Source organism: Vigna angularis, chromosome 4 (genome assembly GCF_016808095.1).
Source record: "Vigna angularis cultivar LongXiaoDou No.4 chromosome 4, ASM1680809v1, whole genome shotgun sequence".
Lineage (NCBI taxonomy): Eukaryota > Viridiplantae > Streptophyta > Magnoliopsida > Fabales > Fabaceae > Vigna > Vigna angularis.
The window spans coordinates 8,058,078-8,071,445 of record NC_068973.1 but is presented as its reverse complement, the minus strand read 5'-3'; the positions used below and the strand labels follow the sequence as shown (position 1 = coordinate 8,071,445).

Sequence of the window (13,368 nt, the reverse complement as noted above, 5' to 3'; positions counted from 1 at the left end):
ATCTTCCTCTCAAAATATTTCTAAAGCATAATGAAATAATAAAATAAAATAAAAAGGGCAAAAACAGAACAAAAATATTCAGTGTTTTCTTTATTTGTTTTGTTCCCTTTTAGGTTCTTTTGTCCAGCCAATCATTGTTGTTTTAGTGTCCAGTCTCAGATCTGTTTCACGGTCCTCGCAAAGGTTCCTAAACGGATCTATGTCAATTTGTCCATGTCTGGTTCATACAAATAAATTTCTCGTTTTAAAGTTTTCTGTTTTTATGGGGTACGTGGCGTTGTTCTACCCGATTGTCTCTGCCATACCTTCAAACGAAGGGAGATTAACGTCTGGTTTCCAGCCGATATACCCCTTATCTTTGTTAAGACAGTGTGTTCTTAGTTTTAGTTAATAAAAGGAAAATAGAAGAAGAAGAAAGTAAATGCAGGAGCATAAGTAAAAATAACAAGTGGAAAGTAAAGAAGAAGGCAGAAAATAATTGCGGGAAATAAAAGCTCAGAAAAAGAAAAAGAAAAGTACATGAAAGGAAGCAGAAAGAAGAAAGGAAAGAAAAGAAGCGAGAAGTAAAGAAGAAGGAGAAGCTGAGTAAAGGAAAAGAAGAGATAAGAGAAAAGAAGTACTTACTCGAGTCGGAGCAAAGCTCTGGAACTTCAAGATCGAAGCTTACCGGAAGACTCTCCGATCTACCACACTCAGTTGTTCAGATCTCGCAAAGTTTTCACACTCAGAACCCTCGATGCTCAGATCTCACTTTCTCACTATCTCTCTCTCTCTCACGTGCTCTGAAAATCTCAGCGTTTCGAAGTGTCGCCTAACGCGGCTAACGCCTTACTTATAGCCAAAGAACCTCACTGTGCTCACAGTTCCGGTCATGTATACCGGAACCTTCAATAGTAGCGGTTAAAAAAAAAAAAAATATATATATATATATATATATATATATATATATTTAGTATGCGATTTTATCACATTTTGGGAGTATGAAATATTTAAATTATAGAGGATCTCTTGCTATGAGGTTGAGTGTAAATACGCCCTGGTTTTGGTGTGAGTTATGTGATGTGCATGATGATCCAAAATTATCTCCTCGTATGAGTGGTTGAAGTTGCCCTGATAAGCTCTTTGAGTGGTGGGAACTACCAGGATGGGTTTATTATGTGAGTAGTGGGAGGCAACACTACACATCAGGATGTGCTTAGACTTCGACAATCTCTTTTATAAAGTGATGAGAATAACGCTGGAAATACAACCCGTTAGAATTAAAGATAGCATCACTAAAATACTACAAAGCAGTCAGATTGGTAAAAATCATATGGGACTAGAAGAAGGTCGACTCTACTTGGGAAGTGGAAGATGCTATGAAGGACTTATATCCTCATCTGTTCGATTCCCCGTCCTAATTTTCGAGGACGAAAATTTTTGTAGTTGGAGGGAATGTCACGCTTCAGAAAAACGTGCACAGTGGAGTCCACGTGGCAGGCGCAGGGCGAGCCACCTCAGCCCGCACATGGGCGACAGCAGCGCCTGGCATCCACTGACGGATGCCAGCTGTCGCACGCCAAGCTGATCTGAGCGCAGTGGGAACGTGCGTCCGGCGTAGTGGAATACACGTGTCTGCCTAGGAGTGGACGTCCGGCATCTACAGTCAGAACGAACGTGCGTTCGGCGTGGTGGAGTCCAGGTGTTCGCTCGGGAGTGGACGACCGTCCGTTGTAGGCTACTGAGGCATAGTGGAGTGCGCTGGTGGGTGCGGACGTGTGCTGGCGGAGTGCGGACGTGCGCTGGCAGGGTGGAAAGCAAATCTGAGAATTTCTGAAATACTCTCCACCCTCTGCACGCACCCCTCTTTCCTTCATTTCGGAAACACAAATTCTCTCCTCCTTCTCTCTACACCTGAACCTCTTTCTCTCTCTAAGGAACCACCACTCAAACCTCCTCCGTTCCACACTCCGGCAAGATTGAAGGACGCTTGGCGTAGGAGTTCCAGAGAGAACGTTCGGCTCGTGATGCTGGTAGGTTCTTTCCTTCCTCTCTGACGTTCGTCCTTCATGCATGAAAACTATGTTTGAATTGTACGTTCGTTATTCTCTTAGAGTAGCGTGGTTATGACTTTTGGTGTTGGGGTCGTTCGCTCGCACAGTGGATTAACGAGCGTTGGTAAGTAGGATTTGAGTGGAGAAGCGTTTGTGTGCGTCTGTGAACGTTCGGTCATTTCCAGGTAAGGGAAGCTTACTTAATTTAACTGTTTTTGATGTATGTTATGTGTAAACGTTCGTTATTTTGACTGTATGAAGTTGTTATGATTGGGTTATGTGAACGTTCGTTTTTATGGAATGAAAATGATATATGACTATGTTACATGTGATGCATGAGATGCTGGGTGGAATAGAATATATGAAATCTGAGATTTTGGGTTGATATGAAAGAATGAAAGTATGTGATTTCAATGAGATTTTGAACTGGAATGTATATGGAATGAAATAATAAAACACTCCCCTGTAATTACGTACGTTCATTGCTGAACGGTCTCTGACCGTTCGGTTTTTCTGATGAAAATAACAGAAGTGGGATTCGTTCATTTGGATCGATCCCTTGTTGAGGACGAGCGTCCTCGTGTCTAAAGTCTACTAGCGTTCGGTTTCACACCGAGCGTTCGTCCTGGTGCTCGCTTGAAATATAGAGCGTTCGTCCTTTCGTGTGCTCGGGTTGAATATGAGCGTTTGTTCAAATTGGAGTTCGGTCTCATACCGAACGTTCGTTCAAATTGGAGTTCGGTCTCGTACCGAACGTTCGTCAAAATTGGCGTTCGGTCTCAGATTGAGCGCTCGATCTAATTGGTGCTCGGTCTCACACTGAGCGTTCGTCCTGATGGTGCTCGGTTTGAAATGAGCGTTCGTCCTAATAGTGCTCGGTTTTGAGCTGAGCGTTCGTCCTAATAGTGCTCGGTTTTGAGCTGAGCGTTCGTCCTAATAGTGCTCGGTTTTGAGCTGAACGTTCGTCCTAATAGTGCTCGGTATTATTTTGAGCGCTCGTTCTCTGAACGTAACTGTTTCTCTGCCGTTCGTACTTTAATACGAACGAGCGTTCTTTTGGTCTCGCTGACAGCGTTCGTCCAGTGAACAGTACCTGACTTGCATTTTTCTGAACCTAAACCGTTCGTTCTTCGATTCGAACGAGCGTCTTTCGGTCTCACTTTTGGCGTTCGTTCTTTGATCCGACGAGCGTTCTTTTGGCCTCGCGGATAGCGTTCGTCCTCGTTCCCCTTGTGATGGAACGTTTGGTATTTAAATGATGAATAGTTCATGATGAACAGTAAATGATGAATAGTAAAATGACAAATATTAAATGATGAAGATTGCATGAGATGAATGGAAATATTGTGACTTTTGAAAGAACGTTCCTTTTTAATGGCTTCCTTATGAATGATGAAAATGATTATGGATTGATGAATAATGAATGATGAACAGTATTTGCGATGATATGAAAGTTATGAATATTGAACGAGCGTTCCAGGCAGGAACGACTCATGGTTGAATGTTGAAAGTTGTAAAGTATGACTGTGGATAGTTAATGCTGGCTGTTCATCCTGATGTTCCGTGAGTGCTTGTTCTCAAGTAGAGGACGCACGTCATGCGTGGGAATGGCAGGAGGTCCTTAGTCCATAAGTTAACGTGGGCGACGTAAGAACGGACTAACCTCGGGTGGCAGCTGATGAGGATGCCAGTTACCACACCACCCGGGTGTGTGAACGCCTGTAACTACGCAGATTTCATACAGTCCGGACAGTCAGTCGTGTTGAGTTTTATTTTGTACATGCGTTAAATTATGTGATGTATGATGAATGCGTACGTTGATATGTATGTGTGAAATGAACTGTTTGCTGGAAATTATATGTTGATGCATGAGTTAAATTACGTAAGCTTACCCTTTCGTTTTCCTTGTGTTGTCCTTTGTCCTTGTACGTCCATCTTGTCATTGCGATGATCATCCGTGTGGATGTGAGCAGAGGGAGACGAGCGTTTAGAAGAGTTGCTGGAAGAGGAGAATCTGATAGATGTGGAAGTGAAGACCGAACAGTGTGACCGCTCGGCCAGTAGTGTATTTTTATTGAACTGAGTGGTCGTTCGATCACCTCTTGTTTTCGTTTAAGTTTAAATTCGACCGTTCGGTAATTGTTCTGTAAACCGTTCGGTCAGCTTTCTTGTACGTTCGGTTTGTTCGTTCGTAACTCTTGTGGAGAAGTGCGGTTTTAAGCACTCGTCTTTATTGTTGAAGTTGCACTCAAGGACGTTCGTCTTTGCGCGTTCGTTCATTTGAAAGTTTTAAAATTTTCAAATTTCTAGTGGAAAACTGTTTTGAAATATTATTAAATGTGATTTTCTAAATTTATAGTTTTGGCTGTATTTTTGGGATGTCACACTTCGCAATAAAAAAGTTTAAATAACTTTATATTCTTATGATTTTTTATATATAAGTATCGTGTGGTTGTGATGGATTTAATTTAATTACTTTATGAAAATTATTGTAAAATATTGTCAAAATCTTATAAAAAAATGAGATTTTTTTAATGTATATTAATTAAATAGAAAAACATATTTTTGAACACTTTTTGTAAAAACAATGAGATGTATTTAAAGACTTAGAAAATAATTTAAGGGATAGTTTTGATTTTAACAATATCATTCAATTATCTTACTTCTAAAAAAGTTGAATTATAAATAAATTTTCTATTCGAGTTTTATTTCATAAAAATAATCTTCTCTTAAAATATTTTTCTAAACTATTTCTCAAATGTACCTGATCCTGCAATTGTAAGGGAGATAGACAGTTAGATAAAACGTTTACGAAATGTGACGCTTGTTGAAGGGGTCATGCTAATTGGAATTTAAATTCCAAAGAGCTTCAGGGGCTTGAGGCATTGGGCACAAGATAATTCATTAGCCAATGTTAGGCTCCCATTTGTATTTGTTGGGCGATTTTAGTGAATTAACATGTAAATTGAAATAAATAATAGGTGATTGATGTTGATAAATGAGTTATGTGTCATATATTATTTTTTTTCTTGTGATTGTGTTTTTTATATTCTTAAAGTTATTGTAAATAAATATGCTTGTGAATGGAATGATGGCATAGTTATTTCTAGGGTGAGAATACTGAAACAAGTTGGTTGTGTGTTGAGTGTATTGATGTCAGAGACTGAAATGAGATTATCTTAACTCTACTAGTAATTGGAAACATATAAATGAAGATAATTAGTTGTGAGAGTCGAGGGATGTTCATATATCTAGAGTGAGTCAAAGAAGTTGAGCTTGTAAAATATATATAATTTACCTTCACTAGTGCAAAAAGACCTTTAACGTCACCTTTTAGACGTCTGACCCTCGAATATCCAACGTAAAAAATGACCAGTGGCATTTTTCGTAAATAAAACAACTATTTAGATGTCGGTTATCTAAGGGCCCGACGTCTAAATACTCATATACGTCGGCTCCCCCTAATAGACACCAAAACTAAACGAAAAAGTTAAAAAAAAATAATTTTTTATTCTATTTAGACGTCTGTTATGGAGGGAACTGACTTCTGAAGCACTTTAGACGTCTGTTAGTTGGGGAACCGACTTCTAAACCCTAAATCCAGAAATTTAAAAAGTCACTTTTTGACTCCGTTTAGACGTCTGATCCCGCCACTCTGACTTCTAAAGCACTTTAGACGTCTGTTAGTTGGGGGAACCGACTTCTAAACGCTAAATCCAGAAATTTAAAAAGTTACTTTTTGACTCCGTTTAGACGTTTGATCCCGCCACTCCGACTTTTGAAGCACTTTAGACGTCTGTTAGTTGGGGAACCGACTTCTAAACCCTAAATCCAGAAATTTAAAAAGTCACTTTTTGACTCCATTTAGACGTCTGATCCCACCACTCCGACTTCTGAAGCACTTTAGACGTCTGTTAGTTGGGGGAACCGACTTCTAAACCCTAAATCCAGAAATTTAAAAAGTCACTTTTTGACACCATTTAGACGTCTGATCCCGCCACTCCGACTTCTGAAGCACTTTAGACGTTTGTTAGTTGGGAGGACCGACGTCTAAATACTAAACCTAGAAATTTAAAAAGTCACTTTTTGAATCCGTTTAGACGTCTGAACCCGCCACTCCGACTTCTGAAGCACTTTAGACGTCTGTTAGTTGGGGGAACCGACTTCTAAACCCTAAATCCAAAAATTTAAAAAGTCACTTTTTGACTCCGTTTAGACATCTGATCTCGCCACTCCGATTCTGAAGCACTTCAGACGTCTGTTAGTTGGGGGAACCGACGTCTAAATTTTGGCATTAAAACACCGTGAACGCGAGACAGCCGTTACGCGCACTCATTGTTCATCATCTTCGTCGTGTTTTCTCTCTATGGGTTACGCTTTTCAGGTTTTCTCACTTTTGCACCGTTTTAAATTAATTTTACTCCGATTACATCACTCTTTGATGCATTATCTTTCATTTGAACCGATTAAAATGCGTCTTCGTTGGGTTTTGGTGCAGTTATTCTCGTGTCTTTAGGCGACGTTCTATGGCAGCGATTTCTTGCGTTTTGTACTCCTCAAATTCCCTCCACTACGTTTTTAAAACCATCCAATAAAAAAAATGTACAATGCATTATCTTCAACTAAAATATAAAGTTGTAAACTCGAATCACCATGAGTCAGGAGCAACCTCAGAGACGTCTAACCTGTATGGATCGGACGTCTATATAGACGTCGGACCTATATAGGTCTGACGTCTATAAAGGCGTCAGACCTATATAGGTCCGACGTCTATAGAGACGTCTGACCTAAAGGGTCCGACGTCTCATTAACGTCACCCATATAGACATCGGACAAAGATCAGACGTTAAAAGCCCAAAATAACAGACGTCTAAAGTCCTTTTTGCACTAGTGCTTATCATGCTCTATGGACGGAAAGATCCTTGAACATGTTATAACTATAGCTCATGAGAAGTAATAGTGATTGAGTAATGATAGATGTAGGGTATTAGAGTGTTAGTCAATACATCAATCCTCGAGAAGTTGTGTCAGATGAATGTTTGTATATACATGTGCCACGAAGCTTGTATATATGATTTATGTTATTTAAATGTTGTTCTTTTGGATATGATGTGTGATTTGTTAAAAGGTGTATGTATGTACTAAAGCCATTGTTTAAATTTAGTACTATAATTTACATTTATTCTGTTTTCTATATTTGTTTGTGGTCTATTTGTCTTTAATAATTGTATGTTATATGTGAGTAGAGAATGCTGCATATAAAAAGACTGAGAAGTAATAAAATAAATAATGGAAGATTAAAGTATAATTGTTATTTAGTTATATAACTTATGTATTGTATAGTTTTTCATTAAAAACACTTTATATATATATATATATATATATATATATATATATATATATATATATATATATATATATATATATATATATATATATATTGAGATTTTTCTTAAGTTTCACGGCTCTCAAGGGTCAAAAATACATATTATATGTTTACATATTTAGTAACAAATTAATCAGTACCATAAATATGCTAAATGTTACCCTATGTATTTTGTTTATTAAATTCAAATTTATTAAGCAATGATTGTGTACATTATATATAAGATTTTATAACGTTAGTTTGTAGGTTCTTAAGTCATTTGCCATTTTTTATCTCTTTACTTGACTCGATAATTCAATTTCTCTATACTTTCTTTCTATTTTAAATTAGTTTCTCTAAAGTACTTTTACTTTGGGTACTTTATAAAACTTCGGTACTTTTAATTCAATTAATCTACTTTGTCTTTCAATTGGTCCATTCTTCTCTACTTTCTCTTTACTTTCCAATAATGCAATTTGACTTTCTGTAAATTACTTTTGTATTGGTTTTCTAATTTTTTAATTGATTCTCACTTCATTAGTTGGGATTTTCTATTCTATGATTTTAATTGCGTTTGTTTCAATGATCTTAATATCTAGCTAGATTTGTTCAGTTAAGCGTTATTTATAATTTCATCATGAATTGAATTTCGAATTTTGGTATATGTGGTTACTTTTCTTATATTTAATTCATAACTTTTTTTTTAAATTACATAGATGATTCATTCATAGATAAATACAAGTCTATATCTAATTATTATACCCAAAAAGTCATATATAATTTTAATGATAATAAATAATATTAATTCATGGTTATCTAATGAGTTTACGAATGCATTACAAAGTTAATGCGGCAATCCGGATTATGATGGGACAATGAAAATAATTTAAAAAACAAGTCATCATTGAAGTTTATTAAGGAAACTACGAAAGATCTTAGAAAATTTATAAATATATATTTATTTCTCTCCTTCTATATATATAAATAAATTAAGACGTCCTGCAAAATTAATGTAAATGTTTTAAAACATTTATTTTTCTCTTAATATTAGTAAAATATATATAAAAATATTACATTATTCTTTAACTAGTTATTTTTTAAATAAAATATTTAGTCTCATACAAATTAACTACTACAATTTTTTTAAGAACTACAATTAAATATTCTTATCCATACAATTACAGATTATGCAATGAACAAAGATAACAAAGATATCATTTTGTTGTAGATTTTGTATGAATTTTATTTAAAAGAAAATATGAGTTAAAACAGAGTTTATTACATATTAATTATTTTAAATAATTAAATGTTAAAAAAACACAAATGATTCTAGAAAAGATTAAATATACATTTCCAAACCTATTTTTAAAGTTTATTTATTGAAATAATTTTTTTAATATATATATATATATATATATATATATATATATATATATATATATATATATATATATATATATATATATATATATATATATATATATATATATATATATAACCTAAAACTCTTTAAAAATGTTAGAATTTACACGAAGATGTTTTTACAAGCCAATTAACATCAATATTACATGTACAATTATAAATCAAACAAGACCACCTCCACTAATTGATGCAATTTCACATTCATTCCAAACAAGGTAAAAACTTTGTACAGAATTTTCTATCTTGAAATTTATTAATAAATTGATACTTATTTGAATTCAATCTTTCACCATTAAACTAGTTTTAATCTCTAACGTCAGTCCAAAAAATTCTGATTCCATTCCTCCAACTTCATTTTGCAGCATAATTCATTAAAATACATTCATGTACATTGTTTAATTCGTATATAAAAAACTATAAAAAGGATGCTCACCTAAACTTGCTTAAGTGATATCTTGTAAATGGAGACAAAAATATTAAAATACTCTACTTAATAATAATAACAATTAATAATAACTATTAATAAGTAGTTTTACTCAGTAATATTATTGACAATTAATTTACTATTATTTTATTTTAATAGCATTAATATCGTAATAAAGTACCATGATATTATTACTTAGAAATTTAATACCATTTAATAATTAGAAATAATAAAATAACGTTTCATCTAATACTATTGCACATAATTTTTTTAAGATATATAATAATATGATAAGTTTCTTAACATATTTCGTTACTAAAGTATATCATATGATCAATTATCTATAAACCAAAGGGAAAATTAAATTTGTAAAAAAGAAAAAACACAAAATGTTACTTTTTAATATATTTTTCATCTAAAATGTGAATTTTCTAAATATCGAGTGAGCATCAAAGTTACAACTATATTCCTTTATAGAAATAATATTAGTGTAATTAAATACATATACGAATATAAAAACATAATTGTAAGTTAATTGTTATATTTGGTTAAAACAGTACAATTAAACTATTTTTAATTTCCTGCCTCTGTAATTTAAAATGAAAAAAAAAAAGAGTGTAACAACTTTAATTTCCTCCATAAATTCACTCTCCCATCTGAATCAAAAATGTCATTTTTGCCTTTATAGAGAATCTGACAATCTTTGATTAAAAATATTTTCTGAAGGATTACAAGAAACCAACAAAGCAAGGGAGGAGAAAGGAGAAATGATTTCTTGTAACCTTCCTGAAAATCTTTTCAGTCAAAGATTTTTAATGTGTATGGCCAAAATGACCATTTTGGTTAAAATGGAAGGTGCATGGGTGAATTTTTTTTAAGCGAGGGAGAGCTCTAATATTATAATAACATGGTTTAATAGTAGAAATTTTCACTTATTAAGGAATTAAAGGCTTTTAAAAACTGAATTAACCATCATAATAAAACTTGTTAATATTCAACCAAAGGGTGAAACTGAGAAATCACATCGTTAATAAAATAAACCAACAAGAATAATTGAGGGCATTCATTTACATCCACTTCCATTCAACACTATGATTGCCAAAACCTTAATCTACGAATAGATATCATTTAGGTTTATCTGCCTAAACAAGATTATCTCAATCGATAAAATGATATGAAGAACAATGCCAAAGTGTCTTGTACATCCCTTTTTCAAGAGCTCGATTCATACACAAAGATAAATCATCATGGACAAACGACACTAAGACTTGTAAGGATATCTCTGTCTTTGTGTACAGAAACCATTATCAAAATGAATACATTTGTTGGCAACTGTTCAGGTTAGAGGATCTAATTCTATCTTTTTGTAACAACTCCACTACCAAAAAAATAAAACTGTGTATACAAACCGTATGTACATGTAATGCAGTGAGTTCATTGATTTTGTGAGATGGTCATTCTGCAGGTACTTCATCAAAGCCAAAAGTGCAACATTGCCTGTTCATAGAAATTTACTGTCATCAGTTCTTATTTGAAATTTAAGAGCACAACTAATGCATAGCTTCATGAAAAGCCAGTACCAACCTATCCTACCCCATGATCATCACATTCAAACTGATACTAAATGTAAAGTGTACACCACAAAGAATCAAAGAAAAACATGAAAGATTCAGTCCAGCAATATAGTATTTCTTGTTCCCCTCAAAAGTCAAGGGAAAAAAACAGGAAATTCTAACTACCTCTTGGAGAGAAGCCAAAGACACGTTGTCCCTAGGAGCAGCTTTTTTGGTTTTCAAGTCTCTCATCTCTGATTGTATTGATTGGAGTTGACTTTGTATGTCCTTTAACAGTCTCAACTGTTCTTCATCATTCCCTTCATGGATAATCTCTTGCTTTGCAGTAATTCTCTCCTTCTCAAGCCTCTCAATTCTCTGATTCAGCTTACGAAACTCAGCTTGAGAATTGTAAACTTCATTCATCCCTTCCTTTTTATGGTCACTGACTGCCATCATAACTGTAGGACAAGCAGCTTTTATTTCACTATACACTTTAAACATACTCTTTCTCTTTTCTGCTGCGCCAAGTTTAACAGGTTTTTCAACCATTCCCTGATAGTCAGAATCTGGTTTTCTTAATCTGTTCTCTGCATTCAAATTCCATTTCTCGTGCTTTTCACTAGTTTGTGGGACTTCATATACATCATAGACATTACGCAAACAAGGAGAATCATTTGCAACTCCTCCATTATGTGTACTTTCACCTTGACTAACTTGATCAATGCTAGCCTGCGATGAAATTGAATAGGACCTCCCTCTTCTACTACTCAAATTTGCACTCTTTTCTCCTTCAGCACAATCTGAAATGATCTTCACTTGTTCATTCAACTCCTTTATCTGGTTCAAATAAGAATCAAGAGTTCCACTACCACCTGAAAATTCAACTGGTTTTCTTGCCAAATCCAAGCCAGATTGAGCTACTTCCTTGTCAGTACTCTCCTCCTCTATTATCTTAGGGATCACTTCAAGAACTGGACTAGGTGATCTTTCCCTGGTAGCAGCTCTCAGGGAACTCAGAAACTGAATTGCAGGCATTGATTGTAGCCTTCTAACAGTGCTACTCTGACCCCCATTTTCTCCATTTCTTTTATCACTCCTATTCAGAAGGAGATCCTCTTGGAACTCAAACTCATTAGCACTAAGATCACACCCCAAGCTCATAAGTTTGTGTCTATAAGCCTGGACTTGAAATTCGAGAGACACAATTAACATTTCCTTCTGATACATAAGTTCCTCAAAAGCCTCGAGAGAGGCCTCAGCATGGCCTATCTTCTCTTCTGCCACTCTCTTGTAGTGACTGGCCTCCATCTTCACCACAGCCTTCTCTCCCTGCAAACGCAGTATCATGTCCAGTGCTTCACTCGTTGCAGTAGCTGAAGCTTCTCTTTCCTCATCCAACTCAGCATATAGCTTTTCCAGAAGTTGCTGCTGGGCACGAAGTGTCTCCTTCATTGCTATTTGATCACTTTTACTACGAGATATCATAGAAGAACACCTCATACTTTCTGCCATTCTAAACCTTTCTTATTGAACCTATCACCAACCCAGAACACAGAAATCAAGTACAGCACAACCACCCTTCGATTCACAATCATTCAAGAATCATAGGGCGAAAATATTATTATTCAAAACCCACAAAAAGTAAGAAAGCTAGACGAAATTTCAATCGTTAAATAAAACACTATTTGCAAAATTCCATCAATACTAAGAAGATCCATTAACATATATATCAAAACGAAGAACAAATCGATGAATAAAACAAGCACTTACCAGTTACCACAACAGAATCTCAACCAAACCTAAATTCAGGAATCAGATTTTGTGAGAAAGAAGAAAGTAAGTGCAAATGGGATCTTGCAGGAAAAGGGTGTTTTGAGGAAGAGGAAAAACTTCACAAACAAATGAAAAAGATTGGTTTGCTTAGAAAAGAGGAGAACTAGAGTGTGAAACTGTACAAGCTTTTCAAACAAGTAAAAAGACTTCACACCACACACGGAGAATTTATGAACCTTCCAATGGGACAAGACAAACATGAAAATCTCACAATGGAAAGAAAAGAAGCAATCTGCTGCAAAATTGGGTCAGAAATTCGAAAGAACCACTCACTCAGTGTGTGCACAATCCTCCCAAAAAGTAAAAAAGCTAGCCTTTGGTGTTTGCTTTTGTTATACGTGCAGGAACTGTACTGGGTCACGCGCACAGCAGAAAAGGACAGAGTGTGACTTTCTGTTTCCAGTTACGCGCATAAGACAGAAAGTCCATGATTGCTAAGGTTATTCGTAGGTTGGTTTCAGTGCCGACCATATTTCATATTTTTAGTAAATTAAATTATATTTATTTTTATATAATATTTTCTTAAATTGCACTGAAATTTCGGTGATTTTAAGATTCTATCAAAATATCCTATTTTATTTTGAAAACATTATGCTGTTTTTGCTTATTTTTTACATTACATATATATTTTATTGGTGATTAATCATTTCTCATTTTCTTGTAGTGAGGGGGGAATGGATTCTTATTTTTTTTGGAACCTTCGTTGGTCTTAATTCTTTTTTTATATTTGGTTTT

At 34.8% G+C, this 13,368-nt stretch overlaps 1 protein-coding gene across 2 annotated transcripts; it reads right to left on the bottom strand.

Annotated features, from left to right (window-relative positions):
* Positions 1-10,250: 10,250 nt before the first annotated feature.
* Positions 10,251-13,017, bottom strand: LOC108331108 (myosin-binding protein 3). 2 transcript variants are annotated; one of them, XM_017565735.2, is made up of 3 exons: positions 12,571-13,017; positions 10,984-12,333; positions 10,251-10,741 (listed from the first exon to the last, which is right to left on the bottom strand). In XM_017565735.2, the coding sequence occupies exons 2-3, from the start codon at positions 12,310-12,312 to the stop codon at positions 10,718-10,720; spliced, it is 1,353 nt and encodes a 450-aa protein (XP_017421224.1). In that variant the 5' UTR covers positions 12,313-12,333; positions 12,571-13,017; the 3' UTR covers positions 10,251-10,717. The 2 variants fall into 2 exon arrangements, with proteins under 2 accessions (XP_017421224.1, XP_052731773.1); XM_052875813.1 differs by having other exon boundaries at positions 12,907-13,017.
* Between the last annotated feature and the right edge of the window lie 351 nt (positions 13,018-13,368).